Source organism: Nilaparvata lugens, chromosome 5 (assembly GCF_014356525.2).
Source record: "Nilaparvata lugens isolate BPH chromosome 5, ASM1435652v1, whole genome shotgun sequence".
Classification (NCBI taxonomy): domain Eukaryota; kingdom Metazoa; phylum Arthropoda; class Insecta; order Hemiptera; family Delphacidae; genus Nilaparvata; species Nilaparvata lugens.
In genome coordinates, this window is record NC_052508.1 from 49,314,366 (window position 1) to 49,334,666 (window position 20,301).

Genomic DNA, 20,301 nt, shown 5'->3' on the forward strand with positions numbered 1-20,301 from the left:
CCATCCTCACTGATGAAATTTATTAAAATCTAGTTCGAAAATCCCTCACAAATAAGGAAATTGGATCAATATTTTTGTTCATCACATTATTCGATGTAAATCTTATTCAATATACATAATTGAATTTTATGTTTTACTAAAACTTTTATAAGTTTTAAAATATCTTGAATGTGCCAGGAAAATGTTTACTTTTGCTTTCGCTATTAGGCCTGATTGGCACCAGCATACTATCAAAATAATCGATGCGCCATTCTGAATAAATGTGAAGAATTCGGTCATAAAATAGAGCATGTCGAAACTGGAATGTCTATTTTTGTTCCACATCAGATTCACTCTCCAGACCTTGCGAGATATGTTTATTCTCGAAAATGAAATATTGAGCCGCATTCTAATGGACTGATAGAGGTTTATTGAATAAACAAAACTTGAGGCATCGGGGAAAGTTGGAATTTGACGGTGATAAATTTGTTTTGGAATTGAGAGCGGATTTGTGCGGAACTGTTTCAAGGTGTTAAAGCATCTGGAAGGCAGATGGATTAGAAGATTGAGATGGCAAATCCAATAGCAGATAATCACTTTACGCCAACACACTTCAAGGTTGTCTGAAAATAAATTACGCGTAAAAAACGGATTAAAAACGTGATAGTCTTGTGATATTATAAAGTGGAAACGCTTGTTTTCGGAAAATCAGGTTTTTTGTTCAGTAAGAGAAGTTAAATTCAAAGTTTCACATGAGGCATTATATAAAAATTGAATTGACATAGTTAAAAGCTACTTTTTGTGCGACAATCAGTCGAGAAAATGTCATGTGCCACATGGCTTTGTGGTGTGAACAATTCCACTGTATACAACATATTCCACTGTATTAAAAATGTGAGCAATAAAATTTTGTTGGTATTGAATGAAGCTGAACCATGCTCTTGAATTCGTTAGTGTGATTTTTCGTTAGTCTCATTGATTCAGGGGTGCCCACAGGTGGGAGGGGACGCAAACTGCTACATTTCTTGGCTGGATCTCAGGTGGGATGTCCATGGGCTTGGTGGGGATTCATCAATTTGTCAAAAATACACACATTACAAAATGCATTTCAATGAGTCTAGTCTAGGTTAAAAAAAGACAACATTTCATTTAAAAACAAATCTGATGTCACTACTCGACACTGAGATGACATCAAAATCGACCAATTTACCCTGAAAAGTTGAAATTTTATTATACTCTATTCTTACATCCTTCATGTAGAGGCACTCTTGACATGACTTAATTCAATTTCGAACGAATTTATTTTAAACGAATACCTGAATACAAAAACCTGATAACGAACAAAATAAATATCAATTTTATCGTATGAGTTTCAGAAAAATACATAAGTCCATACATATTACTAACGTTGGTGAATAACTAAATATAGTATCACTCATGAATATAATAGTACTTTACGTCACAAGTCCGGTAACGGTAATTTACCGGATAAGTATGATTGTTTCTGCCCGAAACGTTGAGGGCAGAATTATCATACGAATGCGGTAAATACGTTACCTTACAAGTTACTTACAATATTTTTTGTCATATTTATCTGAGAAAGAATAATATTGCTGCGAAACAAAAACTATTACCTGATTATGCTCGAGTTACTGCATTTTATAAACATGACCTAGCCCGTAGCGCCTAGTTCATAACAGAGGAGTGAGTGAGTATATTAAAGGAGTATATTATAAGATTTGAGATGAGTTCTTATAACTTGAAACTTCTTAGATGAGTTCTTAAATTATTATTTGAGCTATTATAATATTAGCATAGAACTGGGAAACATACCCGACTGTAAAGAAAACATATGATCTCTTTACAGTATAGTATACTTAATGAGAATCACATGTTTTCTTGTTCTGCAAACAACTGTTTACCGGCTTGATTTAATGCATGGAAAACAGCTGCAGTTGGGTAAGTATGACAAAAATTAATTTACTTTGAGTGAATCAAAGAGTACGTTAGATGAGCCTGGAGCTTTGGAAGTCCCTACCACAGAGGCAAGTTCATTTGCTACTGTACGTGGTAACTGGTATCGGTAGATCTTATTGATCGAAACATTTCTAGTGCTGCGGTGACATTTCTAGACATTAAGCAGTGCTGCGGGCTGCAATTGCGTTTATTCAATTGCCAGTCAAGTTGAAATGCTGCCCCATTAGCTATTCTATTCAATGACTGGCTGAAAGATTGTTATCGACAAATCAAATACTTGCCGGCAAGTTCGTGAGCAACCCGATAGTTCGTTAATTTATCCATGATTTGTTTCAAACGTACAGAACTCTTGTTCGTGTAAATTTTGTAGAACAGCAAAGAGCTGATCAACAATAGATATTGTTATATTATGTGCTTGGAAAATAAAACTAGGTATCAGAACTTTGCATATTAGATTCAGGCATCTTATAAGCTGAAATTTCCAGAAATTGGCTAAATATTCCTGTTTCTATTCATTCATAATTTTATGTATTCATTCATTCAGTCATTCATTGAATAATTGATACATTCATCCGACCACTAATTTTAGGAATCAGTTTTATTATTCATTGGATTTCTTTGGGATTTCTTCTCCCTAGCCTATGTAGTCCATTTGTGAGTTTGTAACTAAGCTTTATGATCCTTTACTTCACTATTCTTCTTCTATATAAGTGAAAGAAAAAGTTTAGTTCCTCACAAATTGTTCAATTAAAGATGGAAACCTTAGAAGAAATACATTCTCCATTTATCATATTAATGTATTTAGACATTATTTTGTAGGTTCTTGTTATATCGTGAACTGTCTGTTATATCTTTCGCTACTAGAGTTACTTTTCATTTTCCTTTCCGTTGTTTTTCTTATGTTCGTTTCGCTTCCTTATTGTTATCGATATTTTCATTATCAAGTGTTTTACAAAATAAGAAATTTACAATACAAATAACAAATTTTTGCAGGTGAGTTGAACTCATCGCCACGACATTCGTATTTCGATTGGGGTGAGTCAATGCTATCCACTGAGTGGTATACTATACAGTAGATCTTTCAAAATTTATATCTAATTTATTGAAATATCATAACACCTTCCTTTTATTATTCAATTACTACAATTTCCAGCTTGTTCATTATTAGATTGTCCCCGTGCAGTATTTCTTCCAATTTTCCTTGTTCTGTTTCTCCATCTTTTAATCCCTCTTCTTTCTACTCTTTCTCATCTCACTCAATATGTCATCTTTCTTCTACATTTCTAATTCATCTGTAGTTTACTTGTACTATACAGTTCAAAGCATTCTGAAAACGTAACTTGAAATGAATCTCAGTCAGTAGATGTTGAGATAGTCGTGCAAGGAAGGGAGTCAATGGGCCGAGGGAGGTGCTTTGAGTTTTTTCAGAATGTGAAGGAAGTAACAGCACTGCAGTATTAGTGGACTCTGCTCTGAATGTGAGCTGCAGGCTATTGAGAACTTCGTTAACAAGGCTTTGTTTTTGCGTAGCTAGGATAACACGGGCATTATAGGTTGCGGCAAATTTTATCTTTTGTGTTGGTTACAGTTTTAGTTCCTTTCAGTTTTCCTTCAAAAGTAGCTGTTGATTTGGCTAACCAATTTTATGGTTACAAACTCTGTGACGGTTATTTCCTCAGCATAGGGCGTAGGGGTGGGGAATTTTTATATGTTTACCTCCTAATTAGACTAAACAGAGATGAATTTAAAATATTGTGTACAAATCATTTCCTTCTAATCTACTGAGCCTTCTTCTTGAACATTACTTGCTTGGACTATAGCATAATAAATGTAGATATCACGTAATATATTTCAATCACGAAATACTTGAGATCTTGTAAAAGTATTCATTCATTTATTAATAAAATATTACAAATCATGTAGCTATGACTGGGTGAGAACACCAGGCTCAGCCCAGAACTACTCTTCTCCCAAGTTTTATAAACAGTTGCATTTCCAAAAGATGTTACATTCGACTTTCAAAAATTGTTGGTCAATTTGTCACTAAAATATAATTACAGTAGTTTCCAGATAAAAAATTAGCATGTTCTTTAGAATTAAACTAGGTACAAAATTGTTTGTACCATTTACCGCTGCTGATCCTTTGATTATTTTCTCAGCAAATATTCTTGTAAATTAAAGTACAACAGATCAACAGTATCTGCTTGTTTGTAGCTTTTGTCATCAATTCTGTTATTATAAATTATATCCTTGGAAATTACATTTGAGAAGGGAAGTATATCTGTTGGTTAGTTGTTGTTACTGGTTTTATCAATGGTCTGCTTCCAGTCTCTGTGATAGAATGAGACCGAGGCCAGTTCCACTAAAAGCATTCCACGCTAAGCTTACTAATCCATTGATTGAATTTCGTTTGATGTTCTTTTGGAGGCTAAATCAGAATTTACTACTTTGGATGAAATAGTTGTGTTTTGTGTTTGTGAGATTCCTTTGTTGTTTGGAACAGTGTAGAAATCCAGGTGTGAAATATTCTCAATTTTCATAATCTACTATATGAATAAAATTTATCGATGGTAATCAGTATCTTTCGAAGATTACTATTAAAAGATGCCAGAACTGTCATTTGTAATTTGCACTTTTAATAAAGTAGACCATCTTTAAAAAGTTAACAAAGAAGTTCGACTTTGCCTTGAGCTCATGTATTTAAACCATCTAAATGAGAAGTCTCATCTTATTTTGTTTCAGAGATCCACCTATAAAGAATGTAATTTCTATTACATGTACTTTGGAGGAATTTTATTAATTGGAGAACCGTAGTGCAAATGCCGTATTTATAGTATTTATGGCAGGTGCATGAACACACAATTTCATCCTATTGGGAACAATAGGTATTTATTTAAAATATTGAACCAAAAAAATGGGGTTTAATGAGGTTTCTGAAGGGAGTTCACAGAATATCAATGAATTTGGTTTATTGAATCTTCCTTTTAGATAAGTTATATTTTGATTTCTAATTCCTGGATAAATATTGAAATTGAATTACTAGCTTGTAATATAGTAGTATTTCAGTGATTGAGAATTAACATGGTTTGTTCCATTTTTAGCGCAATCCATCCTGGAATATTAACATTTTGAGTTGAACTTTTAGTAGTTAACAGTTTCATTACTTCATTCAAGGCTCTAAAGTTTACGAACCGCTCTGGGAATAATTTACAGGCACTCAGCCCACTGATATAGGATATTGATGCCGTGTGGAGTGTAGATGGGCCCAATAATTCTGCAGATAATTTAGGCCGTAAATTGGCGTCAGTTTGAGTAAGCGGACCAAATTGTTTATGTGGCCTGTAAACCATATAGGGAAACCCTTTTAGCTCCCTCTCTCTATACCAGACAAGAACTATTGTACTGCTGAAGCTGTTATATGACTGTGTAGTGTGCGGTTTACAAAATATCTGCTTCATCTCTCGTAAATATTCGATTTCAAATCCTTTATTATCCTTCCTCCTTACTTATTCTCTCTTTCCTTCATCTGATGTTGTTCCTCCCTATCTTCGTGCACACCTCCTTCTTCTTTCACGTCATACTGTTCTTGTTCTTCCTCTTGCCAATATCTGTTTCCTTATGACTTTCGACATTCGAATTTTCTTCTGATTCTATTTTTTCATCCCGAATTCCGAAGTTTTCTCTTCCTTCTTTATTCATTCTTCCACTTTCATCCCTTCTTGCTTTACTTCCTTTTTATCATTCTTATTCCATAATTTTAATCCTCCTTCTTCGTCTCACTTTTGTACATTCCTCATAACTCCATCCTTCCAGGGAAAAAAATAAAGGCAGCAATCTAATTCAATTCAATATGTTCCCTTTGTACGTCCTCTTGTTTTCCACTACCAATTACAGTACTTCCACTTTTTCCTCTTTCTCTTCTCCATTTACGTTTTTACATCGAATTCCGCGTTTTATTTCAAATTTTCCTTCTATCTATTCTTTTTCATCTACTATTTTCAATCTTTTTCTCTATGTCACTTCTCGTATTTCACTTTACTTTCCATATCCAGTCACATCATATTCTTGCTTCTTCTTATTCCGCGATTTTTTGTTCTGAACCTGGTTCTCTTTTATTCTGAACTCATCATGCTTTCTTTTTCCTCCTACTTTTGTTCACATCCCTTTTATGCTTGTAATCTTTTCCCGCATTAATTATGCTGTTCATTTTCTTTTCTTAGTTAGCATTCTCCTTCTTTTCTCGTTTTCCCATTGTTCTTTGTATTTTTTCCTTCATATTAGTCTTTCCCTACTCTATATATATTTCTCTCACTTTACCCCCATCTCCTCACTCCCATTTTCTTTCTCTTTCTCATCTTTGTCCTCTTCGCCTGTCTCATTTCTCTCATCATCCTATATTCGCCATATTATATTTCTATTTATTCCCACACCAATACAATTATTCCTATCTCTGACTCTCTATCCCTTTCCCTTTCCCTTATCTATATCCGTCTCACATCTATTCCTACTCACACACTCATTCATGTACTAATACATGTGTGGTGGTAGGAAAAGGAAGAAAGCCAGGAAGCGTAGTTCACCAACATCGTTATCTACTTTACCGGTCATTTATCAAATTACACATAACACTGCACCACCGCTTGCACTTGCACATAACCTATATCTCTTCTTGCTTAGAGGTTCCTGCAGTATTTCAACAGATATTGGATGAATGTATACATGGTGTTGAGATTCTTTCTTCTACTGATTGAATGTATCACATAATACAAATTCATGTTAATGAAGTAATAGGTTACCTGTCTACCTTGCAGTTATATTATGTTTTTCATAATTGAATTCGATCTATAGACTTTATTCATTTATATTTCCAAAAAATCTTGCCGATGATTGGGAGCGGAACAACATGCTTCTCCTGAAACTTAAGACATAAAATTTATGATATAAAGCTGGCGTACCCTTGGATACTCACACATTTAAAAAACATTACGATGAACATAATTGAAACCAGATAATCGAACAAACCGTGAATATATTACAGATAAGCTAATGAAAAATGATTATGAGTTGAAAAATTACTTCTCGGTGGTTCGGGGTACCTACCTTATATTGTAGGTCCACTCATCTCTTCCCATTATCATCGGCCTCATTACCCACGTACAAGCCAAGAGCTCATATTGGCATCACTGTCATTATTTTTTTTTTTAGAAATTTCATAAACGTTTCTGCATTTCTGAATGATGTGAAACCATTGGTTGTGCAACTTACAAACTAGAAAACCTGGTATCTCCCAATGAATGTGTATGCTCGGGTATGTAGGCCTTCTGTATTTCTCATAACTATTATTTTAATTTCATTTCTATAGAAATGAATTCCGTATTCAGTTCATTTATGCTACAGTATTTAGCACTTCCCTCTTACTAAAATAATGCTTCTCTCCTCTTTCTGCAGGCTTCATAAGCTAGAGCAGAGAAAAACCCACATTGATTGTTTCATCTACGATTAGAAGGAGACAAAAGGGTTTTGGAAGGTCCTTTCCCTAATATTACTTGTACATTTGAACATTTCATGTGAAGTTTTAAACGTGTGTTGCATATTTTTTGTATCAGGATCTTTAATTTTACCTATTTGTATTACAGTAGAGTTTAGACAGTAGCTTGTATCGAGGTAGGAGCGTAGTAGGTCTACTTTGCTATGTACGTGCGGGGTCAGGGAGTATAATACCGCACACGTACATGGTACTATGTATACTTCTGCCGGTCTGAACAAGGGCGATTTTACCCCCCCCCCTCACCTTCCCACAAACCTTATAGCTATCGCAGAAACGACAAACACCATAATGCATGCCTCCACCCCCATCCCCTCGCCAATAACCCCACACACATGCTGTGGATACATACGTGTGTCGCATGTGTATGTGGGGTTTTAGCAAGTACAGTACAGGGTGAGTCCCTGGGGTGAAATGTTCCAACGCTAGGAAACTGGGTCGTACGTCCTATAATAGCAGGTAGACCTAGGCCTGCGCATCCACTATTTTTTACATTTTTTTTCTGGTGCGATGAATCTCAAACAACTCTCTCCATCACTTTCTCTCACACACTCTCTTTCTCTTGTTCACATTGAATTTCTATTTTACTTCTCATTTTCATTCTATATTTTTAAATTGTCTGGGTTTACAGATTGATTTTAAATTTAAACAATCATTGTGATAAGTCTCTATAGCCTGGTTGCACAAAAGCCGATTAAATTTTAACTGTGATTAATTTCAAGAGAACCAATCAGAGAAGGCTTTTTTGTAAAGACTGCTTCTCTGATTGGTTCTCGTAGAATTAATCACGATTAAACTTTAACCGGCTTTTGTGCAACCGGAACTATAAGTTCAAACTGTATCGGACTGTGTTTTGTATCCGAATGATTCTCTCATATACTGCAACCTTTCTTACGCTCTCTGTCTTCAATATCGTTCTCTGTCTTTGATATATTTTCCATTCTCTCTCTTTCTTCTCTGGTCCCTCCTTATTATTTCTTACTCAATCCTTTTTGCTTTTCCTATATCTTCCACTCTCTTGAGAAGGAAACAGTTCCTCTCATCATCCTCATCTTACCATTTCTCTCACTCTCGTTCACTTTGATCCAGGCACTCTTCATACGGTTTTCTTCTCTGCACTGTATTTTTTCCTTTCTCACCTCGTCTATTTACCCTTTCTCTATCTTTAACGCAGTCTATCTCTTTTTCTATCACTTTTCACTCGCCTCCTCATCACTTTTTTCTCTTGCCAGATATGTTTCTCTCTGTCCTTTTATTTTGGCTCCTTGTTCTAACCTGTCCTCTCTCTATATTAATGAGGCCGGTGTCATCTGTGTGTTTTGTATTTTTCAAATTTAGGAATATAGGCTCTGCGGTAGAATCTATTATGATACACCTTGGAAATTGTGTTTTTAGTTGGTTTTGGGTTCAACTACCTACATGAGCTTTACTTGTTTACCCTTAGCATTAGAATTCTGCTTAGTTGTTTTTCATAATATATAGAAAGATGCTAAAGAATAATATTTCAGTCCAATTTATCAATGATAATGGTGTGAATTGAAAGTTCAAGCTGCTGGTAACCAGTTGTAACTACAACAAGTAGCTTACTTTGCATCATTAGAAGTTCTCATGTATTCATACTGTTTCTTACTTTTGAAGTAAAAGTTTTTCAAAAAAATAACTATGACATGATTGTTTCTTCTTGGTAAGGTTTCTTCACACTTAATTCTATTCTTCGACAATACTTTCCCCTTCAGTCAAGCATATTTATCAGGTAATTGCTCAGGGGTGGGAGTGTAGAGTTGCTGATAAATTTGAATGTTATTATATATTCTATCAAAATACGTGTATAAGGAGAATTAAGGATAATATTATGAGCTAGTCAATTAATAATACTGTATGTGATTTGGTTGTTGTCTAATTTGTTCAAACAAGATTCATAAAACTTCATACATATGAAATAGAGGTAAGTAATTCGGGCTGTGTGATCATTACTGAAATATCATTCCATAGAATCGGATTTCGTAGTTTTCGTTTGTTGATAGCTGATGATGATATCATCCACTACTCATTTGATATCAGTCCTTTGTTAGCATTGACCTAAATTTTCTGCTTTATCTCCCTGCATTACATCTCTCTCACTCACACTTTTCATCTGTCTGTCTTTCTCTTTCACCCTCTAACGCTAACCATACCGTTTTTCCGCTGCAACGATCTTCTCCATTGTTCGCCGGTATTTCCTACAAACATTTCGTCTCACAAAAAATGAAATTTCTGGCGGTTGATGACAGATGAAAGAGATATAAGAGGAAAAGGATGGAGAGGTGCAAAAAAGAAACGGAGAGCGTGAAAAGAGAAAAAACAGGACATGATGCACCAAAATAATGATGTCCGTTTGACGTCTATTGTGATCATTTCAACAAAGAAGCACCAGGTTGGAATTGGGAGAGAATTCCTTCCTATTCGGTAAACATAGTTCTCTCACGCACATCTAAAAACGAAATGTGCCTTTAATATTTTTGAAAATTTTGCTGGATAATGGTTTTCGTCCTGAAAGATTGGTACGATTTGTTTTACTTACACAATTGATAATTTTTCCAGAAAATATAATAATCAATTATTGGTCTGATGTGAACAGTCGCAGTCAGAGAGAATAGAATAGGAAATATGGAATATTAAAATATTAAGTTTATTATTTCTTAATATTTAATATGAATAATTAATATATAGATCATATTATATAATAGAGTAGGAACTCATTCATCCGTTCATTCAATCATGTTCAGTTATTTTGTACATTATTTAATACATTTGTATTCTTTCTGGACGTAGATCCGACATCTATTTACTTATTCGACTGTAACAATATATAATTCGCGTGAAAAATGGCTGAAATGTTTGTGAGTAATTATTGAAAATATGACGACTAAGCTACTCTAGATTTTATTAACGAGAGTTGACACCTTCATGGCTTGGTCGGAAATCTTTCAATCTGTCCTCGTATATCTAACCTAATTTAAAAATTATGTTTCAAATCCTTGGAAATGGAAAGCTCAGAAGTATTAGTTTTAAGTCTTCCACTAATAATTATTATAAAGTTGGTATATTAAGATAGAAATATCTCCTTCTGAAGGAACCAAATAGCTTATTGAATATTTAATTTTGACTAAATTTGGACACCACAATTATTAGACTAGATTCTTCATCATTTTCACGTAGGCTAAACCTCGCGTTGTTTGATCTGAGTACGCCTATGTCTGTCTGGCAAATATAAGAACTTTCTTTTTGAAAAAAAAACTTGGCTGCTTCTAAATATTGAAAATTCTAGGGGTACGGTTATTCAATTCAGGCGCAATTTTCCGCAGAATACATCTTGAAATGTGAAGTTTTCCTCTTCACAAAACAACATCAACCCAAGAAGAGGCGAAAAATTAAGCAGGAATGTTGTTGAGCGAAAGTGAAAACTTTGTCAAGACATTATTATGGGGAGCTTTGATGTCAATGTAAATGTATGCCGCAATTAATTAGGGCCATTTACAAAGGTTTCAAAGACGGTGAGTGGTATGCCAGCCATGAATGGCCTACTAATGCTACCTAACCCAACCGAATGTGAGGGAGGAGGGAATGGAAAAGAGACGAGAGGAGAGGAGATGAAAAATGAGAGAAAGTTCGTTCAGAGAAGAAATGTTAAGAGGAAAAGAATTTAGGAGGAGAATGAGAAGCGTCAGAGAGGGAAGAATGAGTGCTATGGAGGAAGTGTTAGGAGGGAAGAAGGAAGGAAATGAGGAAACTGTTAGTAAGGGCAAAAAGAAAAGGAAGTAGTGGAAGACAAAAGTGATACAGAGAAAAAAAAGGTGGAACAGGGTGAGTTAAGGAAGAGTATGGTGTTGTATGGATGCATGAGGAGTTCGGGAAAGATAGAGAAAGTGTGTGCATGAAAGTGAAATTGAGAAGACAGAATAAAGGAGAAGAAGAAAGCAGGTGATTGAAGAAAATGCAGATAGGAGAAGAGAAGGATTAGAAAAGGATGAAGGAGAAAGTTAAGGATGATGAGAAGATTGAGTCAATTATAAATGGAGGAGAAGAAGAGGTAGAAAACAAGAAGGAGGTGAATGAGGCTGAGGATAAGGTGATAGAAGAGAATACTGATAGACTAGCATGATGAAGTAGAAGGAGGAAAAGGAGGCGACAAAGTGGACGGCGACAAACTAGGCAGATGCATTATAGGGAAAGAAGAGAGATGAGGAACTAGATGTCAATCTTCTTCTTCATGTACCGTCTCCATGGCGGAGGTTGGCTATCATGATGGCGATTTTCAGACGTTAATAAGGATGGAAAATAAATGGAGGTAGATAATTGAGGAATAAGGAGGTAATGCGGAGACACAATGATGAGAAGAGTCAGGAGAATGAAAGTGAGAAACTAATAGTTTATATAGAAGAAGAAATGGTTAAAGCAGGATGAGAAGGAAGAAAGAGTATAAAGAACAACCCGCTAGTAAAAACAAAAATGGAATGAAACACACGGATAAAGGATACGACGATGTGTTTGAAAATCAGTCTCAAAAAGGACAACATGCTGGAGTGAGTAGAGGACGTAGAGGTGAAGCAAAAGCTTTTGACAACATCGCAGTCTTTGATAACAGAATGCAGTTTTCCGTTTACGTTCTTTAGCTGCTCTCCATCTCGTTCTACTTCTGCGTGAGGAAATTCTTGTGAACTTCTCTCTCACTCCTTTTCTCTCCTCTCTTCTCTAATACCTTGTCACTTCCTCTTTCTCCTCATGTCACTTTGTTGCTCTTTCTCTACCTCGCTTCACTATGGTACTCCATCTGTTTAGCGTTCGTTTTCTCTTCTTTTCTGCGTTTTCTCTCTCTCTCGTGCTCTCTCCACTCTGGCAGGAACCACTTTAGAGTGCGGGCCCTTTGAAGGACGCGCCCTGTACCCTGAAGGGCCCTGTCCCAGTGGCCTCAAAGGGATTCGAGGTAATTAAGGGATTTCCTTTTCTCAGCAATAGCATCAGGCGACTTTCCAGCGACAGTGTAGCTGCTGCTGCTGCTGCTGTTGAAGTGAGCCAAAACACATTTTCAGTCCCAACATTTCTGAATAACTTGCTGCTTCACACCACTCTAAATAAATTAACGGAATGTTAGAATTGGTGGTTTGCCTATTCCTGATGGAGCGTTTCAAATAGCTAGCAGAACTTTATATAGCTAGCAGAGCTGTGTATATAAAACTTTGTGTAATGTCGTTGATAGATAGTGATCAAATGAACAGAAAACTAGAAATTTAATGAGTTTGTTCAGATACTAGTTTTTATTTTTGATTAATTAATCACTTCAGCATGACGGTTATCATCTTTATTGATCATGGTTGTTATGATTGGTCAAATATGAATTCTTCTTCTTGAAAGTATCAAATGTCATTTATATTTAATCAGGAGTTGGAAAACAAAAATGTCTAGGAACGCGATTGAAGATCGTAACTTATTGTAATGCATCTGAACTCAATAATGAACGGAAACTTTTGTTCTCTTAAGGTGCGTACAGATTTACGCGCCGTGAACATGAGCAATTCACTTTTAATCAGCTGATGCCAAGCTTCTTATATCTGTATCTTACCGGTTCTGTAAAAATACAGAAATAATCAGCTGATTAAAAGTGAATTGTACGTATATCTGTACGCACCTTCATAAAATTTCAATCTCCGATTGAGCTATTTTACAATGTTATGTATGAGATTGACCTTCAGTTCACAGCTTATGAGAAATCGGCTTGATTTTTTAATGATACACTCCACAAATGAACTTTCCACCGAACAATTTGGCTTTGTAAAATTCATTAGATACTGAGAAGATACTTTAAATCCATCAATTCTAAAACATGAGTTGAATCTCCTTCGTCAACAAGAGAATATTTTTTAAATATCAGTATTTCGAACACTGTAGACGGATATCTTTTTTATCTTTCTCTGGTATTCTTCACCACTGATATCAGCGTCACCTCTCATATTCATTGAGAACACTGCCTAGCCCATTTTCAACATACACCCTGAGACTGGCATACAATATCTGCGGCCCTGTAGCATCATGTCTGTCTGTTCTTTGCACATCACTTTAGAACAAGTTTAGGTGCACTTGCATCCATGAGGAGCAAAGAACTCGCAGACTTGAGAGTGACCTGCTGAGGAGATGCCCAGATGCAGTGTTTACCTCTGCTCAATGAACCCGTGGTGGTGGGGATGAGTCAGCAGTCAGCTGAGCGCTGGCGGAGTGGTAGTGGGGGTAGCAGGGCACCACGTGACCTGCCCAGATTCCCTGCTCACGTTCGCTCTTCAGTCTTGTTTCGACCTTCGTCTCGTGAGGGTCGCTAGCTGAACTCGTATCTCTGTCGTCGTTCATTGTTTTGGTCACCCGGAAGGAACCAGGTCTCTAGTCGTGGTGTCTGTGCGATTTTTTGGTTTTTCCAAGTGATCTGAAGTGACCAGTTGTTGCGAGACAGAGAGCAGTTGTCTGTTGTTAGTCAACTTCCGGGTGTGAATTGTTGTTTCACGTTTGTTTACATAATAAATTGTGAGAAATTGCTACCACCGTTGTACACTTGCAGTCACTCCCTCCACCAGGTAATGTTTGTTTAATTTTAATGTTCATCACATGAATCAATTTTCAATTATTTGTAATACAGTTATAATATTTGTGTTCACCCATTGTTTGTGATGACATTGTTTTGATTCCTTGCAGTGTTGTGCTTTCATTTCCACCATTTTTGGCTCAAATATTGGTGACTTCATGTTTATCATCACTTCATTAGTTTTTTGAATGCAAATAAGATAATAAGCACACAACTTCTTATTGATGTGCTTCTGATTTCAAGTTTGCTTGTATTTCATTGGAAACATCAATCACATATCTGTTTACATAGTCTATGGTTAAAATTTCTTGTTCAATGATTGGAGTTGAAAAAGTTATGTTCTGTGCACTTGGAAGTTGGAAAAATTTGGTTTCAGATTAAATTAATATTAGAGAGTTATTATGAATAATTAGTTGAAACAACTTTTAGCCTGTCATTGGTATGTTGGTGATTCAAAAGTTATGTCTCTCTGCTTCGATTTGAATGTTATTGTTTTGTTTTTTCACCATCTTCTGTGTCAACATCTTACTGTTGTATTAGCGATTTCTAATCATATGTTGTACAATTCTTTATCAGGTTGGTGTTATCCAAAGTAGAGTTTTAATTGTGGTGTTGAATATTTTAAAAGTTCCGTTGAAATGATCCTTTGTTTTCCACAGAAGTCTTCCAGTTTGAGCTTTTTACTCTTTGTTTAGATTGAGAATTAATTTGTTGTGATCTTATGAGATATTACTATCAATCCATTTTTATAATTAAGAAGATATTTGTGATTTGAAAATATCGTGTTGTGAAATTATTATTTATTTTTGTTGAGCTGGACAATAAAAGAGTTTTTTCACATTCAACTTGTGTGGATAATAGGACTTCTCGTTAGAAAGTTGATGGTATTTGATCATTGATGTAATACTGTTTCATTATTCAATTTTCATTGTCAATTTACCAGTTCCGTCGCACGTAGACTGTTGGTATTTTATTGTCTTTCCAATAAAACAGCTTTCTCATGCTCACCAGTTGTATTTCATAGGTGCATGTTTAATAAATATGTGTGTATCGCTTGTTATAGACAGTAAAATAAGTACCATTCAGTTTTGAAACCGTATTGTATTGATTTTGCCTCAATGATCTACTTTTCCATATCCTTGGAAAGGGTTGATAACAGCTGTATATTATAAAAATTGATTATTCATAATTCAATAGTAAATCTGTGAATAAACTCTGAAACCTCTGGGAAGCTCTGGACCATGGTACTTTAAAATAATAAGTCCTGGTACCCTGAGACTGTACTTTTTTCCTGGCCAGAATCTCTCCCACTATTTGTATTGGTATTTATTATAATTGTCCGAGCGAAGTGAGGTCTAAGATTCAAGTCGACCGTTTGGCATTTCTCTTAATGTTTAAATGTTTGAATAGTTAAATGTTTATATGTTTAATGTTTAAATGTTGAAACGCGGTAATAGATTTCCATGAAATTTGACAGGTATGTTCCTTTTTTAATTGCGCGTCGACGTATATACAAGGTTTTTGGAAATTTTGCATTTCAAGGATAATATAAACGGAAAAAGGAGCCTCCTCCATACGCCAATATTAGAGTGAAAATCAGTCTATAGAATTATTCATCATGAAGTGATTAAACACAAATGTGTGGAGAAGCCACCTATAGTTTCAATCAGGTACTTGAGGATGAGAATACTGGGTGAGGTCTACTTTTCACAGAACTACTAGTAGGCTATTCACAAGGCTATTATCCAAGGTGGAAGTTATTTGATGCTTATTAATGGTATTTGTGAATAATAAATTATTGTTCCTACTTGCATGTATCAAATGAATAATCAACATTTCCACTACTCATAACCTGGCAGACTCCTAAAATGGTGTGTGAGTTTTTCTAACAGATGTAACTCAGTAAATGGGTTGAATGAGAAGAAATGCTCATTCATGAATGAAGGTTGATTGACAAGTGCAACTGAATGTAGGCCTACAAGTCGCTATGCAATAAACATACTGCAAGCATTGCTATGAGGAAAGAAGTGAACATGTAATGATTGCAGACTGATGTGCTGATCACTGTTGAAGCCTTGAAAGTTATTTGACAATAGGCTATTATTTGTCTCCACTTGTGGGCTACGTTGTTATTATCGATTGACGTGCGACGTCTGTGTGCAGTATGGTTTACCTGGCACCGACAACTGAATGATAACTTAACGGAAAGTTAACTTTGAATTTCAGTTCAGTTTATTGAAGTACCTGTGTGTGTATATTGTATATTTATTTATTGTACGAAGCTCAGATCATCTATATCAGGCTCAACACAAAACATTTTCTTCCAAATTTTGTTAATATTTTTGTAGTCCAATTATAATTCAAAGCTTCACTTGATTACAATTTTAGTGAAATACCAGTCTAAAAATTTATAAATGTTGAAAAGATAACTATTTTATTGCTACTGTATAACAATTTATTAAATTAGTCTTGTCCTTAAAATAGTTCAATAATGTTCTTGCTCAGCATTCCAACATGCTAAGTCATATTTTGTAACAATTGCAATTTTGATAGTAGTTACTGTTTTTATATTAGCAATCCCTTTATCAGTTGAACTGATATTTTATACTGTAAAAAAGTAATGAGGGAACTGTCCAATGCAAGATTTTTTTAGAGCCTAATTGATGCTTCAAATATTCATGATTACTGTACCGATTAGTTGTCTAATTGGGGTCTGATGGTTGTTAGGTTAGTTGATTCATTGTTTGAATGGATTTGTTTGTTCATCAAATACAAATCTAATCCATCTCTCAATATCAAAATACCAACATAATTCAAAAAATATGCGTTAAATATGTCTATGCTTAAATTAAATAACATTAGATAAATATGATAATAATATTCTAGAAAATAATTTCCATTGCAGACTATATTGGGGAAAAATCCTACATCAGTATAAATCTTATTCAATTTACTGTTCAGAAATTCCACTCCAATCACAATATCTTCATTTATGCTAAAAATAAAAGACACTTCTCTTTCAGCCGAAAGCTGCCTCTTTCTACTGGAAAAAACTTTCTTGATTTTAAACCTAATAAATAATATGATGGTAAAATATTACTAACAAATTATTAAAAACATATCAAGTATTACAGAAATTGGAGCAAAAATACTGAATAGTTACGGAACTTGTTGGAACTCTAGTGTTGTGTAATACCTGTAGTTCGACGACGTATTATTACACTTGGATTTTATAATGAGAGATACACTAGATTCGGATAACAAATCTAATTTATCAGCGTACAATCGTTTGGCCTGAAATTACTGTTATTATTCGACCTCGTGTAGTGTGGATTAAAAATTACGGTATGATTCCTTGACGTGAATTATCACCTTGAAACTACTCCACATCCTCTTATAGTTTGTGTCTTCTAGAGGTTTTTATCATGTGAATTTGATTCACATGAGTTTATCGAAAGGTTTTCAATAAAAATTTGGACTAAATAAAATTGAACAAAGGGAGTCTCAAACAAAAATAGATAAATAGAATTATTCAACTAACTATTAATGGTAATATTCCAAGTTGTAGACTATTTAAATAAGAGTATTTTATTGATGAAAATTCATTTTCAGGCTTACACTGTAGTCCTTTCCCGATCTTAGAATAGTGTTTTTATCCTATTATATTAAGCGAGCATTTCCGTGTATTTGTATATATTTTTTTTATCTGGTTATTTGTGTTCAACGAATCTCGAAAATGGCTCCAACGATTTTCACGAAATTTGGAACATATTGGGTTTATGATATAAAAATTCGATTGCACTAGGTCTCATCCTTGGGAAAATTAGCTGAACGACATTAAAAGGATAATTCATCTTTGGCTGAAACAGCTGTGGGTAGTAAAAACGTGAGTGAGCGAGTGAGTATGTGAAAAATCAAAATATCGCATCCCCGAAATTCATAAGATGACATTATAGCCAGTGGTGAAATATAAACACGATCATTTTTGAGAATTGTGTTCTGTTTATCAAGAAATAAAAATAACGAGTGAAGCTGGATGCCCCGATATTAAATGATAATGAAGAAATAAATGATCAATTTAGTTAGTTCTCACGAAAATAAATAAATATTAGTAATAATGATATGGTATATTTAGACTAAATCATGCTTGAAATAGTAGATCAAGGACACAAATACTGTTTATCACCCAGTTCCATATTGTATTTCATAACTAGCGTATTATATCAAGTTTTAATTGGTAAAATTCCATTCCACTGACTTTCTCGGTTCATAAACATAGCCTAGTTGACACGAAAAATTATCTCGCTATTTGTCTTCAAATCTAAATTTAGAGATGATTTGATGGGCCTCTCTATGTAAGCATGATATTTGAATAATAATTCTTATAAAATTCATTCCCACAGGCTTTCTGAGATTGTGATCTTATAGTTGAAACGAAACTATATCAAAAGTTATCAATGGCTGTTGAATTATTTTTCTGAGAATTTGAATTTAGATACAATCGAAGACATTATAGTGGAGTAAATTGACGCACTGAGTTGTAAACAGTTGCAAAGTGTTTCGTTTTTACTAGATAGTGAGAGTTGATAGGAAAGGTGTCTGAACTAGAATGCTCTCTATTCTAGTTAGCCTATTAACTATTTTTAGAAATAACATGCTATGTTTATCGTCTACGTTTGTAGACTCTGAAATGGAGCTCTGTTAATTACTTGAATGTTGGCTTCCATACAATGGGCGCGAAATTTGAATTCTCACACTTTTTTCAATTACTTATTTTGAAATTTATCACGGTATTTAATTTTCAATTACTTAATTTCAAATATACACTATGCAAAATTTCCTGTTTTTTCGTTGACTTTTTATGATGTAATAAATCCACAAACAGTACTAAACACAAAAGGCTGAATTGTCATAAACAGGACCACTTATAACAAAATATTTGTGATTACTGTAGTTGAACTTAGACTGGACACCACTCAATTACAAAATAATGTAAATATCTTATCATAGTCATTAATTATTCATCCAGTAATATATATGCAAATAAACATAATTGCTCCCATTATTTGATTCATTACCCATATTGTAAAAAAACCCTGTCAGGAATGAAACGGCAGAGTAGAGGTCATTGGCCTCTAAATATATTAATAAAAAACTATAATTTTATACTTCATCTACATTGCTATGAATTACTAAAATTTTATAGTGATTCTTTTCAAAGATATGCAGAATTGAAATACAGTACATATAGAGTACAGAAAGACAATAATAACATTACAAATACAATATTCATTCAGTCAAAAATGGTGTTTTTATTTAACCTATTCTAGAATCGAATCCATGACCGTCAAAATGTCTAGAAATAGTCTAGAATTGTGATCCGGAAGCTAAAAGCAGTAAATAATAATTTATCTCAACTCTCATGTTGAGAAGTATCTCCAACTATACACTAAATGAAGGTCAATAATATTGTGTTTATATATTTTGAAACTAGCTACTAGCATAATGTTAAAAATACATGAAACTCAATTCTTATCCGTTATTATTTTTCATAATTCAATGTTAAGATATCACCTTGGAGTTGAAGAGGTAGCAATAAATTTTCTTCAACGCACTTTTCTTTCTTTGCATGTATTGAACTCATTAAGATATATAGGTTGGTTTTTGTTGACATTCAACCTATTCGACCTCGTCATTTGACTAGGATAAGATAATAATTTCAACGGAGTTTACCGGCAGAGTTAATCTGCAACCTAAGATTAATTAGATATTTTGTACACATTTAGTCACTGTATTCAGTTACTATTGGCCATTGAGTCAATAAAGTGAAAATTATTTTCCATTACACTACACTCTGACTACTGTATTATTTTTATTTGTGTTTAGTTGGTTCACAACATGTTAAAGTAATGAAATTTGATTCTCCTACCAAACTATCTTACTAAAATTAGAAAATTCTAAAACATTTAGATCTAAAAAATTGGTCTTCTACATTGATTTATATGATTTGAATGTGGTAATCTCATTGAAACCGTTTTTGCTCAGTTTTTAGGTAATTATGTTTATCATAGAATTTTTCTATTTAGTAGTGTTTTGATAATTTTTATATTTCTCTATTTGATACTTTAGTAGATCATTTTATGCTCTTCATTTTGATTTTTTTATTCCATTGTGAATTATTTTTCGTGCAGAA

At 34.2% G+C, this 20,301-nt stretch overlaps 1 protein-coding gene across 5 annotated transcripts in view; it reads left to right on the forward strand.

Annotated features, from left to right (window-relative positions):
- The window catches only part of LOC111047296 (cyclin-dependent kinase 14), a 331,518-nt gene that overhangs the window by 52,500 nt on the left and 258,717 nt on the right, over positions 1 to 20,301 (forward strand). For 2 of the 5 annotated variants that reach the window (XM_039428523.1, XM_039428524.1), the window contains one exon: positions 2,950 to 2,991. The exons of 2 other annotated variants lie outside the window; for them this stretch is intronic. In XM_039428523.1, coding sequence (XP_039284457.1) covers positions 2,950 to 2,991 — 42 coding nt within the window. Of the gene's footprint in view, positions 1 to 2,949; positions 2,992 to 13,776; positions 14,101 to 20,301 lie in introns of those variants that run through there. One more of the 5 variants, XM_039428527.1, reaches the window with a different exon arrangement.